The sequence below is a fragment of the Grammomys surdaster genome, unplaced genomic scaffold (assembly GCF_004785775.1).
Source record: "Grammomys surdaster isolate TR1022 unplaced genomic scaffold, NIH_TR_1.0 129, whole genome shotgun sequence".
Lineage (NCBI taxonomy): Eukaryota > Metazoa > Chordata > Mammalia > Rodentia > Muridae > Grammomys > Grammomys surdaster.
In genome coordinates, this window is record NW_021604587.1 from 6,581,796 (window position 1) to 6,599,630 (window position 17,835).

At 40.3% G+C, this 17,835-nt stretch overlaps 1 protein-coding gene across 1 annotated transcript in view; it reads right to left on the reverse strand.

Annotated features, from left to right (window-relative positions):
• Macrod2 (mono-ADP ribosylhydrolase 2) overlaps positions 1-17,835 on the reverse strand; it is a 1,849,434-nt gene that overhangs the window by 102,693 nt on the left and 1,728,906 nt on the right. Inside the window, exons 12-13 of the mRNA XM_028755287.1 lie at positions 10,248-10,358; positions 5,836-5,904 (exon numbers count right to left, since the gene is read on the reverse strand). Of these exons, the coding sequence (XP_028611120.1) occupies positions 5,836-5,904; positions 10,248-10,358 (180 nt within the window). The remainder of the gene's footprint in view (positions 1-5,835; positions 5,905-10,247; positions 10,359-17,835) is intronic.

The window sequence follows — 17,835 nt, forward strand, 5'->3', positions numbered from 1 at the left end:
ATTTATTAGGAAATAAAGGTAAGTGAAGTTAAAAGGATCAAAAGTCTGAGTGGAATTTTAATTCCACTTTTATGTTTAAATGGTAATTTCAAACAGATATGCATTATAGAATATCCTAAGAAATAAAACTTAATATATGTATGTGTTTGCTGAGAAACATAAATCTCAGGCTTATTTATCAGCATTTTACAAATAATAATTTTTCAAAATTCAAATTGTAGATCATATTTTTCTCTTCTTTTCCTTATTTATATAATAGTCATGTCTTGCCTTTAAAAATAAGACAATATATACAAGCAATGAAGATATTTTAACTGTTTCCCTAATAAATCAGCAAAAGATCAGAAATTTATGATGAAGAACTGATCATATACACTATACACACACACACATACATACACACACACACACACACACACACCATCTAAAATGCACGAGCCACATACTTCTGTTATTTACAATGGAGAAAACTGTAAATAACTGAATAATTCAATGTTAGGGCTCTGACAGTGTAAGTGGTAAGACACCAGATGATAAAATGTCATACCTCCAATAAAAGCCATGCCTCTGAGGCATATTTAAAACCATGAGAGAATATTCATGGTCTGCAGTTAAATGAAGCAACAGAATAGACTTTTAAAAAATGTTTGCAATTTAATCCTTGAAGGAGAAATCATTATCTACTCATAGTGTTCATACTTTTCCATAGGAACAAAGTTTTAAGTATTTAAAACAATGTTCTAAAATTAATGTGTGCTATTTCTATAAACAAAGACGAATGCTGTAAGCTCATTTACGTATCACCTGTGTGGGTCACATCAACACAGTGTTCCCCACTTCTTCTCCCCTTCTCTGAGATTCCCTATTGAGAAATGAGGGACACAAACCGTGGACAGATATAAAGCAGTGGTGGCAGCTAGAGACATATTGTTTGCCCCAGTTCCTTCCACTTCACTGAAAGACCAGAGGACAGCCACCTTCTAGCAATGTTTAGTAAGACTGACAGTCCAAGAGTGGGTCACTGAGAGGCACTGATGTGCACTCAGACCCTTTATTCATGCAGACTTAGAGGAAGGTACAGACTTGCTCCTCCTATGATGGATATCAGGATGAAGCCCTCAGGAGGGAATGGTGGATAATAAGGGTGGGAAAAGGACTAAGAAAGTTCATATGAAGGTGGAGATGAAGGCAGTTTCCTAGGTGGCACAAGGTTTTATTTCTCTGAAGCTATTTAGGTAAGGAATAGAGAAATAGAGCAGTTATGAGCTGGCATGGCTGGCCACTCTAGCGGTGATAATGGTGATAATGACACCACCAATGATCACCTCTTACACTCAGCTTCCTCACACATGACCTCATCTTTCTGCTTTGGCTCTGTTTCCATACCTGATCTCCCTCCAGCTTTCTTTCTTTTTTTTCCCTCCAGTCATTTTGACCTCCACAAGGTCTGAAACTAGATTAAGTATTTAGAGATCCTTTCTCAGGTGACATCCTACCTCATAAATGCCAAACAGCATTGGTGCGACTTTCACGGAGTTCCAAAGGGAAAGGGACACAGCTTGGGTATGCACCTGGGTATTAATTGATTTTGATTTTAATATTAATGAGCCTATGATTTGGTCTAGTTGACCTTCAAATTCAAATTAGACACTGATTAAGTAATAAGGCAGGTGAATCTGGATGTGTTTGCACAGCCTTTCCCCCACCCGCTCCCCAGTAAGGTGTCCCGGCAGTGGGGATGACGATGATATATGAAAAACATGGCGACAGCTAGGAGAGTGCTCGTGACCTAAGGAGACAACTATACATTTAACAATTACATCGGCTCTTCAGAAGTTTCAGCCAGAGCACTCTCTATTCCTGCATTTGACTCCTGTGTTTTATGGTCTTTGATCTGATTGCTTACATGTTTGCTAACTCAAATAGAATTTATTTTTCAAAATTCAAAGTATAAAATCTGTTTTAAAAAGAGCATCCATGACAGTAAAGGGAGAATTTCTCAACAGATAAGTTCACGTCCAATTTTGCAAATAATCTCAGAGTGCCTATCAAATGTCATGGATATTTCCCTGGGGCCAGCTTTACCTTGAAGCTAATTTCAGCTCAGTCCTGGCTCTCAAATCTACCCCGTGTGGATGAGCCATTCATTAGCATATCCCTCCTCCTCATACCTCAGCCTCTCAGCTCAAGTCCCGCCCACTCGACAGCCATAAGTACTGTGAACAGGTGTCTTCCTTGGTGTAGGGACTACAGCCTACTGCAATCTTTAAGCAGACAGTTTTGCCTCCTCGCAGTAATTACACAGTCTATATTTACAATGGTGTAAGTGGGCAAGAAGATCCAGACTTGGCTCCCAGTGGGAAGTATATCTACAGCATTCAAAGAGAATCACTAGTGTAGACTATGCTCAGGTTCTAACACTTCTCTAATTTTTTCAACTTTGGTTAATAAAATAACAACCTGCCGTTCCAGGAATAAAGACAGCTACCTTATTTTGCTTGCTTGTTTTCAACTCCTACATTCTAGAAGATGCTAATTTCCAGTATAGACTAAAATATTAACAAATATAAAGCAAGTCAACTGACAAGCAAAGCTGTAAACACCATGGGTATCATCCTGGAGTGAGAGCCTGGCCATTCCAGACCAGGGGCCATTCTAAGCCCCGCAGAAGAGGCTCCTTTAGGAGTGAAGTCTCCCAAAAGTCAAGAGAACAGGGATCCTTTAGGACCTTCGATCAGCAGAAAATATTCTGCCACTTACAGTGGAGAGTGTCATAAGCATTTCTATAAGTGATCTTGTGACTGTGGAGTTCTGAAATAGCCCTGGTGTCACAGAGGACAGATATTTCTGCATGAAAGCTAATAACAGAGAAGGTTTGAAATGAATCCTGAACACTTATGACTTCCTTTTAACCTCAACTTGACCTCAATCTTGGATGATTTCAATGGAAAATTCTTTTTCTTAATTCTAAACTGTGCATCTGTCAATCTTGATGACAGCTTGGCAAGCATCAGAGACTGAGTCTGAATGGATAATCCATTAAAAAAAATACAGTGCCCTTATATGAATGCTATTTCAGGAGATAAAGGCAAAATCCTCATCCTATATCTTTTACTGTTAATTTAAATCAGATTACATACTATCATAGATCACAAAACTTGTTTTCCAAATAAAAAAGTTAATGAAAATTAACAATTTAATTCCTGCAAAATCTCCTAAATCTTCACATTTAGTCTTATACATTTGTGACACATGACAATCCTTTGATGGAGTTAGCACCATTAAAAGTCTTATTTTAAGAAAAAAATTCCTAAAAGTATTCTGAAAAATAATTGATCCTTGCATGAGCAATTAACGGTGTGAGATCCTAAAAGCATCAAGAATATCACAAGCAGCGTGTTTTATGAAGGTGTGATGTCTCCCGGCTAAACAACTCAACAGCAAGAAATCTCAGCTGGAAGTACTCAAATTAGATTGTTCCTCTTCTTACTTCTTACACTCTGTCATCCAAACTCATGATGCTTTCACATTTTTATGATAAGCTTAATGATTGAGACATTCCTTTTTTTTTCTGTTTTTTTTTCTTAAAATAAGTACCATCTTCTATCTTTTCTCTTATACAATCAGTCTATTTCTCTGTAAAATGACTAAGTTTCTCCAGAAACCTCTCAGGAACTCTGATATGAATTACATTTTTAGATATGTCAATTATTTTTGAAATAAGAGCTATCCGAACATATGCCTATGTAGGATGAAGGACAATGTCCTTTGAAAATTGACAATAAACAAAAAAGGGGACCATTCAAGATGAGAGTACTATCCTGGACACTGTTGGTTCAGTCATATCTCCTTTGGGAAGAAACAGTTATTTTCCCAGGAACCTGCACATGCCATCCATTTATGGCTTCTACAATTACCCCAATCAAAAGGAACAGTTTTAGTCAAGACCATACACATCCTTCCCCAGGATAGACAGCAACCAGAATCTATGGCAGGATCCTCTTGCCCATTATGGTTCATAATGTCATCTGGAATAAATCCCTTCTGACAGTTCACTAGAGCTTCCCCTCAGCCATTTCTGTTTTCTTCCCTTTCTATTAAAGGAGTTGATTTTTGGAGCTCTCTCTCTCTCTCTCTCTGATAAACAAGTCATTTCCTAATAATCTACCTTGGTCTGTCTTCTGGAAAGTCTGATCTATACGAGGGCCAGAGAAACAGCAAGAAAACTGACCTGTGTTGTGATATTTTGTGAGGTAGATATTATCTACTGAGCATGTATATATGTGCATGTGTGTGTGCACGAGTCTGTGTGATATGTATGTGCACAGGTGTATGGAGGAGACAAGAGGATGCCATCGAGCATTCTACTCTATCATTCTCTGGATTATTTTCATGAGACAGGGTCTCTCAATTAATCTGGAGCTCATATGGTAGGAAGCAAGTCTAGTGATCTGTTCTCAATCTCAGCCCTGTGATTACAGGTATGTCTCCATAAATATAGATTATTAGGACTTAGGGGGCTTTTGTTTTGTTTTTCACTGTTTTCTAGTTTTTGAGACAGAGTTTCATTTATCCCAGACTGGCCTCAATTTGAAGTATAGCTGATGCTGGTCTTGAACTTTTAATCTTCTTGCTTCTGACTCCTGAGTGCTATGGTTACAGGCATATGCCACAACCAATGACTTAAGTGCTTGGAATCTGAACTCAGTTCCTCATGCTTCTACAGAAAGCGCTTTGACCCACTGTTACATGCTCCCAGATGGAGATCGACATTATTCTTTTCCTTATTACAGAAGGAAAAACAGAAGTACAAAGAAGTTCACCATGTATTTCCATGCTAATCATTTGTTTTCTTCTTGACTTATCTGTCACAGGTTAGCCAAGTAACTGGTAGTAAAACTAGGATTAAGTCCCAAGCATACAACCCAATTATTTACACACTTATCAGCTGCCCTCAACTACAAGTCTTAAAACAAAGACTCACCAGGCAATGGGATATAGAATTATATATGCCATTGAGTATTCCAAGACTATTTTGATTTCCTACACAGACTTAAGGAATAGCAAGTCTAGCTGGCAGTGTGTGCCTGTTTTTACATCAGATCAGATTGAAGAAATGGATTCAAAGTATATACTTAAGTTCCAAGTAGGTGTTATGGTTTACAAGACACCCATTTGTTCAAATACAACAGCCTAGTCTGGCAGTCACATGAGGTTTTAGTAGCTCCTAATGGCATATTTCAAATATTCTTTCTGATGGAAAGAGTTACCCACCAATCAGGAGGGAGAAGAGAAAATGACCTATTTTATTTTTTTTGAAAGCATTTGCATCTCTGTTTTGTGGCACTTATCTCTACACTAGTCAAATTTTCTCCTATCATTAGTTTCTTTTTGATTTACTTGGGTCAGGAGTACTTTCTCTTTGTGATAATCCATAGAAATGTGGCCTTGCCACTGGTTGATTTTTATGCCTTTCAAATATTTTTCCCTTGAGCCATGGGGCTCTGGTAGGTGGTCCTCAATGCCATGCTTTCAAACTTATGCCTATGAATAGTTACAAACAGCTGAATCCACAAATTCTTGAGTTTCAGATAAACATTTTTTTCTCTAGCCACACTTTCTCTCTGCCCACTCTTATTTTTACATTGAATATTATTTTTAGAGGAACAAATGTAAATGTATATATAAACTCTGAAGAGGTTCGATATGGCATGGAGCTGAGTGGGTGGGATCCTTGTGTTCAAAATAGAGGCTTTCGCTGCATCAGTTTCTTACATAAACAAACCCCACACGGTTAACTTTTAAGGACCGTGAAGTTTAGATTTGGACTCATACCTTCATCTTTATGGACTTCAGCTTTGTCTTCAGAAGCAGGGCTGGGCACAGGGGTGGTGTTGACACCATCTATAAAACAGAAAGAAGTGCGTCAGGCTTAGTACCTTCAGGCTGTGGCTTTTCCTTCCCTACAGCTCCCTCACCACTGGCCTATGAAGGTGTCAGTATCCTTCACACGCCAAATGGTCTTATAGGGGCATCGGGATCTAATGCATTCTTTTATAACTAATGAAGCATAAATCTTCACATAAGACAAAGGCCAATGAACTACAAAATGTATTCTGGGGAAGACTTATTTGTTGGTTGTAGTATGCCAACAACTCCAGTAGCATTTTGCTTCCTCCACAAGTCTCAAAGAATGGAATATTGTTTCTGATTTGTGATGTGTGGTAACATAGACCCATGCAAGTTTCTACAAAGTGCCTCTATGTGTATGATGTTTATAGTTAGCACTTCTATGGACTGCCAAGACACTCAGCTGTCCAGCTGGGCAGTTCTTCCGTGGCTGTCAGCACTGTAGTCCAGTAAAAAGGGACCACTCAAAGTAAGGCACCCAGAGATATGCAGGAATATCATGTCACCTGGTTATAGAATGGAGACCAAGGACAGGGAGGACTCTGTCCACTTCACACTACCAATTAAGGCCATTTAGAGCTAATCTCTCTTACTGGTCTCATCAGAACCCTGGGGATTTGGTTAATGTTTGGCCTCCAAAGTGCTAGATAGTTAGCTACTAGCATTAAAACTGTAAAATTAGGATGCAGGAACTTATTAAAATCATGTGACAACTGGTAAAACAACGTACATATTTTTCTTATAGTCATTCAGTCACAGACTTAAAGATAAAATACACAACTCAAGGACATTTTCTTACTTTCTAGCATATCATTTGTCCATTACATAGTGTTGTTACTTTCAGGTTGTATCTCTATTGGAACACAGAATAACATCCGTGGAATGTAGATAAGGGGGTGAGGTGGATCACTTTCTTTCATTAGACATCAATTGCCTTTGACTTAAACACAAGGCACCAACTGTTAACCTTCCCTTAAGTCACAGCACATTTCGATTTTCATCTCCCTACAGAGCAAAACTGCCTGAAGAAAGTTATTGTTGATACCTTCTGTGCCTTCACTTCTGAAGCCCTGCATAAACCATGTGCGCTTTTCAGGTAGTCTCCCTAACTCTCTCCTCTAAGGCGCTTGCCTCCTTCCTTTGCCCATCAAATTCAAGGCAGCCTCAACAGGTCTTGAACTTGCCATCTTCCTGCCTCAGCCTCTCTCTCGAGTAGCATCATTTTCAACTTCTGTTCTTCCTGTCCATCTGACTTGACATCTCAATAGCATTTCCCAGCCCCATCCCTGTTCTTTAACAACATATCTTTGTAGCAGCTGCCTCTGCCTTTCTAGACAGGGATGTAGATGTCATGATGTCCCTGCTCCTTTGCCTTTGACAGTTACATATTCTTCTCACCGACTCTCCTTTTAGTCGCAGGCTTTAAATATCCCTTATATCTCAATGTCCCCTAAACCTGGTCTGTAGTGTTCACATCTCCCAATATGAACATCTTTATCTAATGTTACATCCCTTATGGCTTTCTGCACATATTTTCAAATATATTGGTGCAAAAACTAAACAATTAACTTTTCCAACAGAACGTCTTCCACGGAGCACTTAAGTGGTACTGTTGCCCCCCTCCTCCCCGAGAGACTGGAGCTAGACTCCTGGGATGTATATGAGATTCCTCGTTCCCTTTTGTGCCCCACTCAGCCTTTTAGCTTATGTACCATGTTGCTTCTGATTTCTAGAATGTGCCATATTTCATTCTTTTGGTCTCTTTTTCCGTAATCCTCTGTCATGGTGACTGTAGACATCTTCTAACTCTACTTTTTTGACCCATTTTTATTCCCAGGCAAAATGAGTTCATTAACACATAGATCATTTATTTCAATGGTTAAAATGTTTCAATAAACATGCTGTAGCCACCATCTGGGCCTATGATTTCTTACCAGATCTCACACTCTATTGAGCCCACTGTGCTCCAGACATACCCCTTCCCCCAAACCCCACCCTGAAGTCAATTTATTCTCTGTTCCCTCTGTCTGGAATGGGTTTTCACATACCAGTATTCAGAGCCCACCTCAAGCATCACTTCCCCAGTGGTCCTCCTCAGAGTTGCCCTCTGAGGGTTGCCTCAATTTCACCTCTTTGCTCTGCAAGCTACTTGAACTCTCTGATAATTGGATCCTTTTGATTTGTTTATTGTTGGTATTCTCCCATCAGATTATAAGCTTCAAGGAACTATGGATGTTGTTTTTTAGAATTAAATGCAGTGTTTGCAGTGCACACTCACTGCTGGGGAGGCAGTCAACCTTCGATATATACATTTATTATTGATTTCTTGATAAATACTATATGCAATTGTATTTGATTTGATGGTGACAGCTGTCAGAACCTGTAAATAAAGTATGCTATTCTGAGACTGCATTTTTCCATTATGTGGAAGAGACCTGCAGAGTTATGCAATCAACATTGGTACTGGGAACTATGTTGCATGAAAGCAAGATATTTTATTTTGGAAACTATCAGCAGGTCAAGGGGCTTTAACAACCAAAACTGTGTCTTTGATTGTTCTGTTGCCTAATCAGAGGAGCCTGTGAAAGTGAAAAATGAATGGATCAGCACTGTCCACAATTCTAATGGACCCTGCTGATAGTCTCCATCAGTCTGCATGCTGTTTTGGATGAGCAAGAGGAGCCACTGAGAAAGACAGTTGAGATGCTGCAGTTAATGCCTAGGCGAGAGCCACATTGAGTGGTAATGCTCTCATATTCAATAGATAAAGAAGGCTTATATTCTTCCACTCTGACCTCTCAGAAAGTGGTCACAAAACCAAAAAGAAACTTCCAGAACCTAACTGATTTAGGAGAAAAGGATCAATGAATAAGACATGGCATATGTGCATGTGTGTGCATGCATGTGTGTATGTGTGTGCACATGTGCACATGTGTAGGTGCATGTGTGTGTGTGCATGCATGCATGCTTGTACACATGTGCATATGTATTTGTATGTGTATGTGTGTGCATGTGTGCATGAATGTGCACATGTATCTGCATTATGTATTCGTGTGTGTGTGTGTGTGTTTGTGTGTATGTGTACAGTAATAGAAGAAAACCAATGTTAATAAGACAGCTTGGAACAGAACACTGAATGTATAAACTCATAAAACTTCAACAGTCAGACCAGGTCCTCAGCAGTCAGCAGTTGGCTTACTAATACATGTCATCCCTAAACAGCCCCACTTTGAACACAGTGCAATGGTATGTAGGTAGTGGGTAGGGACTGTCAGGCAAGAACAATTTATAGTACCAAAAATTCATTCTGTTCTAAGGAAAGGACCAGCTGAGCCAACAACAGGTACACAAGGTCCTTCCCGGCTTGCTTCAATGCATCCTCTGATTCGCCTCCTTCAACTCCATCTTCTCAGTTAATAATAAAGGCTCTCTTTCCTCATAGCAGTCCCAAGAGTAGTGTAAAAGTTTCCAGTAGAAAACATATCACATTGCCTGGTTTAATCAGCATATGGACTAGGATGTGGTGGGCACAAAAGTCAGAGCTCACGCTTTAAAGTCATGCTCCCCACACGAGGCTCAATAGAATGAGGAAAATAACTTGGAGATTGAAGGGAACAGGGATATTTTTATTTTGGCAGTGAGGCTGGAAACCATATGACTGTGGCTCTTATTATCTTAAAGGACAGCATTCCCAAGGACAGAAATGGGGCAAGGGGTGGGTGATAACTCAGAAATTATTTTAATCCCATTTGAACTGTAATGTCTATTATATTAAAATGCTAAATTTATAATCTACAGTGAAGAATCGATAATGCAATATAATCAATAGGCACAGTGACTTCTCTTAATAGAGGTGATGTCAGAAAAGTTTTTTATCTTATATCTGTTGGCAGTGAGATGCTGCTCTGGTTATCTGGCACCATCTACCACATGCAAAGATAGCCTGACATGTAGCTTTTCAAAATTAAATGCAAGAGAGTTAAAACACCTCATTTAGTATGTGGAGAAAGCCTTTTCTTCATTTTTTTTCATGTAGTTCTAATTTCATTTTTTTTTTCTTCCTCTAACTCAGTCTGCTCATTTTGACCTGATCTACGTTATCCAAGCTTTGACACTGTGCTTCCAATCTTGGTCCACAGTTCTTAGTGCATTACTAGGCAATCTGTTATTACAGGAAGGAAAGGGAATCGGTAATAAGAGTGTACTGTTTTTTTTATGGGAGCGCAGTCAACTTAAGAGTGAATGGAACTGGAGAGAGGAAGGAACACGGGGTTAATCAGCTTTTGAAAAGGCATAAGCATTTTCAGGCAATAACAGTGAGTAAAGTTGTTGTTCACCTCTGTGGATGAGGCCTAGGAGACTCCTCAAAAGAAACCTGAGCCCACCTGCTTCTTGGCTCTGCCCCTCCATTTCTTCCGCAGTTTGCTTTTCCTCTGGACCACTTTCATCTTTCAAGAAAACCACAGGGGGAGAAAAAAAATCAAGTCAATTTATGAAATATCTCTTTATGGCTAATATGCGACACTGAAATTAATTGCAAGCAATGTACCATGACTCCCCAAAAGCACAGTGGAGAGATGAATCAGAGGCATGAAATAGAAGAGGCCCCCCACATAAATTGGTGCATTTGTACTCGTCTCTTCTCCCAGGATTTGCTAGAGGTAAAAACAACATTGAAGTAAATAATATCCACTCCGGTGCTGGAAGCATTTCTCCCTTTGCCGGCCATTTCCAAAGATGCCAAACACGTTTTACTTCCAATCTTCTTTTCAGCTTTGAATCAAGTAACATTCTCAGTGTAAGGAGCTTGGCTGATTTTCTCTGCCTTTTATGTTTTTGTTAGATATGTGCTTTGAAAATTTTTATTTTCATTTATCTTGTATATGGTGATCTAACACATCAATGCGTGAATTTTTTTGTCCTGAATTCATTATGCTAATCGATTGTATAACTCTGAAAAAAATAACTAAATAGCTGACTGCAATGGAGCCTGGGTCCTTGCAACTAACTAATTTTTGTCTTAAAATTTGTGAATTCATGGGCAGAGAAAAATATATTCCCAAGGGCAAGTAAAGGCCTGCTTTTGTAATTAATTCTGGGGAGATCTCCAAAACACCTTTGTCAAAAGGGAAATATAGATTATTACCTTATCTAAAGACACAGGAATGGAATATAAAATGTAGTCATATACAGAAAACTGAAAACAAGAAGTTAGCTATATGAAGTACAATGAGCATAAGGCCTTCTGTGCAGGAGTAGCAGCTGACTCCTTCTGTGTGAACACAATATGTCATCACTTATTCGACCAAAGGCACAAGGTAGAAATGACGTCTTGAGCCTTCTGAGCTGCCTCAGAATGACAGTTCCTGTTTTCTCCTTCAGGAAAGGGAGCCATAACTGCAATGCAGTTCAGACTAGACTCCCCTGGACAGAGAGGGCCATGAAATCAACCTCTGAAGAAACAAGACCTGTAAGGGAGGCAGCATGGCATCTTCTAGTCTATCTCAGCTACCTGTTAAATGCAGAATGGCCACCTTAGCCAATATCACAGAGCAGACTGCCGAGCCCTGTCCATCCCTGGCCCATAAGTAGGCCTAAGTCACCAACACTTATGATCTTACTGTGTTTTCAGTACCACCACTTGGTATTGTTCGTTCTTTTCTGGTTTAGTTTGATTTGAACTTTGAGACAGGGTTTTACTCTGTGCCCAGTCTGGCCTTGACCTTGCAGTTCTCATGCTTGTATCTCCTTAATGCTGGGAAGGTAGACATGTGCTGCTTTACTACCAGTTCCTAATGCAAAAGCAGAAGTATGAGAACCCCCCCCCCCAGGGGAGCCTTGACTAGCGGAGTTAACACACCAACCCTAGAACTTGCAGAAGACCATTTACTGAGATACTCTGAAAAACAATCCACTGGATAGCTTCCACTGTGGACAAGACTGCAGTCAATGAATACCTGAGTATGTGCATAATCTATTCAGTTTGCTCAGCTCAAGGGGGACACAGTACGATTTTGAATACAAGAAGCTAGTGACTTCTCAGTGTGCTTTCAAATTCACTGCAGTAAGTGACATATTTAACAGCACCACACAGCACCTGCTGTTGAGAATCTTCATAAGGATGACAGCACTGGTTTTTACTCTTGGGAGGAAATAGCCATCGTGGTTGTTCTTGTTCCCTTAATAAGGCCAAGCTGGTTCAAGAGCACGTGCCAAAAATTTAGCCAATTATTTCTTCCCTTCTTTCCTACCAAATGGACTGAGCCAAGCAGGAGATCTGCCAGCTTTCCCAGAACAGGCAGACTTCACAACATAGATTTCATAAAAGGTATGAAGTCTGTAGGTGACAGGATGCCTTTAAAATTAGTCTGGTTCCCATGTCCCTTCTAGTGTGACTACAACAGGACAGAGAGGGTCCTTAACTGGAGAATACAGGCAGAAAAATAAAGAAGTTTTAGGATTGTGAAGAACTGTTTCTGGCAGTTAAAAAGAAATTCACATTCAGATAGCCCAGATGTAGTGCTATCACACAGGGTTTACCCAGCAGGTCACCCAGGATTTCCTCTGCCTTCCCATGCAGGAAGTAGCACTTCCTTTTTTCTTTTCTTTTCTTTTTTTTTTGACATAGCACTTCCTAACAGACATCCCGGGGCACGTTTTTTCTATCCTATTTTGAGTCTCAGCTGTAATTTTCTACCTGAATATTTCTGCTCTTGGGAAGCTAGCTTATGAATCGCTTGGCATGTTTATCACGGAAGTAAGGTATTCTAGAAGTATGTTGGATTTGCCATTTGACACATGCACCCCCTCAGCTGACAAGGTACGTTTTCAATTTCAGAGAAAATTCACGCTCATACCCAGCAGGGGGCGCCAACGCAGAAGGCTTGCTCTCTAAACCCAATGTGAGCTCTTGGGCAATTAGATTAGCATGCATCTCACTGTCTTTTAGAAGGACATTCTGGCTGTGTTCTATCTTTCCATCCATTTTAAATGCGTCCAATGAGTGAGTTCTTACTGAAAAAGTGGGGCTCTGCCTGTGTATGCGTGGGGTGGAGGTGGGGGGAGAGGAAGACACCATGCCGACTCAGATTACTCGATTACCAATGACTGTTCCGTAAGGAGCACCTTGATCTGTCTATCTTCACAGGAAACATAAACGATAAAAAGTTAAGTGGGGTAGGGCATATAAACTTGTGGTTTCTGGAAGGGATTTTTAAAAGGGTTACAATAAACATGAAGCAAAACCTACAGGGAAGCACCTGGCTATTTTGTTAGCTTTAAAAAAAAATGTCACACAGAAGCTAGCTTCCAGGTAGCTAAATTTTCTCAGTTACTGCACATTTAGGATCATATATTCACTTGAGATAATGCACTTCCACAGCTTTTATGTAGTGTGTGATGTCACATTTTACTCTCCCACCTTAAAAAGCAGAGTAACCAGTAAGAGTTTTGCTGCTGTCTCCTTCCTGCATCTCTAGTATTATTTCTGGCCATCTCTCTTTTAAACCATGTTTTTAAGCATGTGCTATTTGCAGGAACACATTTCATGAAGTATACATGAATAATATGAAGGGGCCCGCCTGCAGAATGAATTCATACTAGAAGAAGGGGTCTGTCGCTGCTGAGCTGTGACAGGAATTCTGTGCGTGGTTAATTCTCTATTGAGGGAGGCTTGCCAGGCAGAATCCCAACGTTATGGCCAGAAGGTGTTACCTTGATATTTTTAGTTCTTCCCACAAGCTGTGTATAGAAATGGGAATAGAAAGGGAAATCAATCAGGTTAAGTCCTTGGCTACTACTGGACAAGCAGTCTAACATGTACTGCTCTCTGGCACGCTGTTACCTTTTCTTACAAAGGTCTCCGGACTTTTAGACACAAGCAAATCAGTTGAGATACAGCAGTTCACAGGCTAAATTTTTGGTCCTAAGTTTTCAGTCCCCTGTAACAGGATAACTATATGTCAGCGTCCTCCCTCTGTGAGTAGGAAGCTCATTCCACTGGTGTAGGACTTAGCCGTTTGACTTGGACAATGAGATACAAGTGGGTAAGATAGCAGCAGTTCCGTGTGCTGCAGAGCTGGATTCCTGTCCTGTCTTAAACTCCCACCGTCTGCCATGGGATGCTTTTGCAGCTGCTGGTTGAAGGAGGACAAGAAGTAGGTAGAATAGCCTTCGACCCAGAGTAGAGTGAGGCTGAGATTAAGGAATTCATATCTCAAAATGGAACCATCTAGCTGATTCTAGCTGATCCAGTTGATTTAGCTGATCTAGTCAATCGGGTGAACAACCTACAACCTGCAGACCCCTCAGGGTAAAAAATAACTTCTTGTAAGTAACTAGAAGTCAGGAGAGCTTATGACATTATTATTGATGAAAGTAACTGATAATAGTTGAGTAATATATGGTATGATTTTCTGTTACTTTTTACTAAATGTTGACACTCTTTTGTGTATTTTATAGTTATTTGTATATATTATTTGTATGCACAGGTGTGTGTGTGTGTGTGTGTGTGTGTGTAGAGGCCAGAGGTTAAACAACTCTGGGTGCATTTTGAAATCACTTCTATACTTTTTTGTTTTTTGGTGGGAGTGTGGTGTGTGTGTGTGTGTGTGTGTGTGTGTGTGAGAGAGAGAGAGAGAGAGAGAGAGAGAGAGAGAGAGTGTGTGTGTGTGTGAGAGAGAGTGTGTGTGTGAGTGTGTGTGTGGTAAATCTGTACATATATGTGCACATAAGTACCCACAAAGATGGTCAGAGCCAGAAGAAGATGCCAGGTGTTCTTCTGTGTCACTCTCTGTCTTGGTCCCCTGATGTAATGTCTGTCAACTGAACCTGCAGCTACACTGGTAGTCAGCAAACTCCAGTGACTCTCCTGTCTCTGACCCTGCACAGCTGGTGTGGCCATTTTCAACTGTTTGCACAGGTGTTGAAGATTTGAACTTCCTCATGTGTGGGCAGCGAGAGCACTTACCACTGTGCCATCTTATTAGTTCCCACCCACCTTATTGATTGACTGATTGAGACAAGGTCTCTCCTTCATCTGGATTGGCTGGCCACCAAGCCAATCCTCCTTAGGTTGAGTTACAGTCACACAGTACTGCCACTAGCAGTTTTGCAAAGGAACCAAATTTGATTCCTAAGCGTGCACAGCAAGCCTTTAACCAACGGAGTCCCAAGTTAGCTCTGTCTTATGTGTAAAGAGATCAGTCTTGCCTGAATATTGTTTTCTTCTCATCTATATTTTCATTTCACACATTTCAAAATGGTCTAGAAACACACATTTGGAAATGAAATTAGATTGCGTAAGAGAGAAATGGTCCTAAAGATTGTCACTGACATTGGTATGATAATGTTTATGCTTTGTTTAATTATATAGCTAAGTGGGCAACAGCTAGCATGTGCTGATGGATGGCTACTTTCTATTCAATTTGAAAATACTTTATACAGACTATTAAATGTAATTCTTATAACAACCTCAAGAAGTAGCTATGACCATAGTACTTTGTGTAGGACTGCCACAGCTAACAAAGAGTCATTGCAAAGGGGCCCAAGATCAATCTGTTATTGACTCCCTGGAAAGACAGCTAATATTTATTATCTAAAAATGATGATTAAATTCTGGAAAGACAAAATTTACAAAGTTATACTTTAAAATTTAAGCTGAGGGCAAAGCTGCTACCTCCTATGAGTTCTCTGAATTAATAAAGAACACAAAGTCTCCAAAGTTTTTGACACTTGAACCACTACAATTCTAAATTTTTAAAAAAATATTTTATATATTGGCATAACATATCTTTATCTTATGTACTGGAATAATTTTAAACACCCAGAACAACAGGAGGGAAGATGTTTTTGTTTTTGTTTTTCTTTTGTTTTTTGTTTTATGTTTTCAGTTTGGAACACTAGAGAATGAACTGCAAACGTAACTATCCCCTTATTACTCCATCAGCTCTGGGCATGTTAGTGTGAGTTTCATACAAACAAAACAAAACAAACAAACAATAAAAACCATTCTTTTCCTGACTACAACATAACCACTAAGACGTGGAAATGAACACAGATGGCATTCCGCTTATTCAAGTCACAGATCACAACCACGTTATACCTACTTCCCAAGACATCCTTTGCAGGCTGTAGGAGTACCTACAGCATGCCCCTGTCATGTTTCTTTGATCTCCTGATCTCCTCCCACCTCGGCTCGGTACCCAGCATTTATTCTCTCATCAGATGGTCAATGAGAGTATCTACCATGGTCAGCTCTGTTCCATCTCTCTGGAATCAAAAGGCAGGGAGTAGTGAGGACTGAAGAAATAGAGAGGAGGGGAAGGAAATGTTAATTCCAAACGGTTACAGTTTTGGTTCTGAGGGTGTCACCAGCTGCTTGATCTCTTAGTGAGAAGTCTCCAAGTTGCCCGACTCTTATTAATGGGAAACTTCACGCCTGTCTTTCGGGAGAGAGAAATAGGCGCTCACCTGAGTGCTCTGCAGCTGTGGTTCCTGGCAGCTGCTGCCTGCTGCTGCCTCCTTTTTATCACCTATGTGCTTGCCTATCACATGCTCCAGTGAACCCCTGCAAAATTCCTACTCTCTTATTCTCCACATTACAGATACAGAAGTCAAGGTGGTGTAAATTAGGTACCTACTCTGATCTAGCAAAGTCCCTTTAGAGCTGTTTTGATGCAGGTCAGATTACTACAAAGCACAGCTTTTCTCTTGGCAGAGCAGATTCCTGTGACCGATGTTCACCTGCTGAACAGTTGGTGAACAGTGTCTGCATCCCCCAAAGGTTCATGTGGTGATCCCCAGTGAGGCAACGATACCGCACACTCTTTTAAGAGGTGGAGCTGACTTGAAAGTGACAGGGATGTGGGATATGGCAGAAGGGATCATATATTCTTGAGGTTTCCTGTCAGTTTCTACAAGACCTTATCTCCCCATCTGATCTCTTTCCCATGCACTGGGCCATTGTGAAGGTCATAGCCAGAGTACAAATAGCTAGAAATGCCCAACTTTGAACCATAGGCCTTCAAACTATGGGCTAAATAAACATTTTTTTTTAATGAATTACCCAACCTTAAGTATTTTGTAGCAACCCTTTGTTATAGAGATGGTCCCTGCCTCAGCATCTAGTGTGGTGACCTAAATCAATTAGGAGCTCCGTACACACATGCCAAGTGATTAAGAGGAAAATGCCATGTTCTCCTCAGGGAGCAATGTATTACTTATGGTTGACATGTATTTAATTTCTTTAAGTTGAAAAAATATGATGTCCACCTGAGAGCTGTTCTTGAATTGCATAAAGCTGTGGATTATTTTTTTTAAGTCCATATTTCCTCAGTATCAGATAATGGCTCCTAAAAAGCAGATGGAATAATCCTTTTTTTTTTCTCAAGACAGGGTTTCTCTGTGTAGCCCTGGCTGTCCTAGAACTCACTCTGTAGACCAGGCTAGCCTCGAACTCTCGAGCTCAGAAATCCGCCTGCCTCTGCCTCCCAAGTGCTGGGATTAAAGGCGTGCGCCACCACCGCCGGGCTGGAATAATCCTTAAGGAGCAATGCAAGTTAGAATGCGTCTATTTCTACCCCCACTCTTGAACTGGCCTCCCTCCTCTTTCTCTCCAAGTCTACAGCAACAATGTCCCAACATGAATTATTGTTCCAGCTTTTATTTCCAAAGTCTATTCTCAGCTTGGAAGCCAGTTGGCTTGAAAATGTGAGCTAGGTCACAAAAAAATCTTTGCCCACATTCTCTGATAGACAGGACTCTGTGGTGGGGCCCCTCAGGGTTCTCTGAACTCAGTCTTCTCTGTTCTCCTGTTAGCTCCTGAGAGAAGACTGGCATGTTTAAGGATGTATTAATACATGTTCACAGTGTCTTTTTTTTAAAAAACTTAATGGTGAAAGCTTAGCATAGCCAGAGGCATTATTA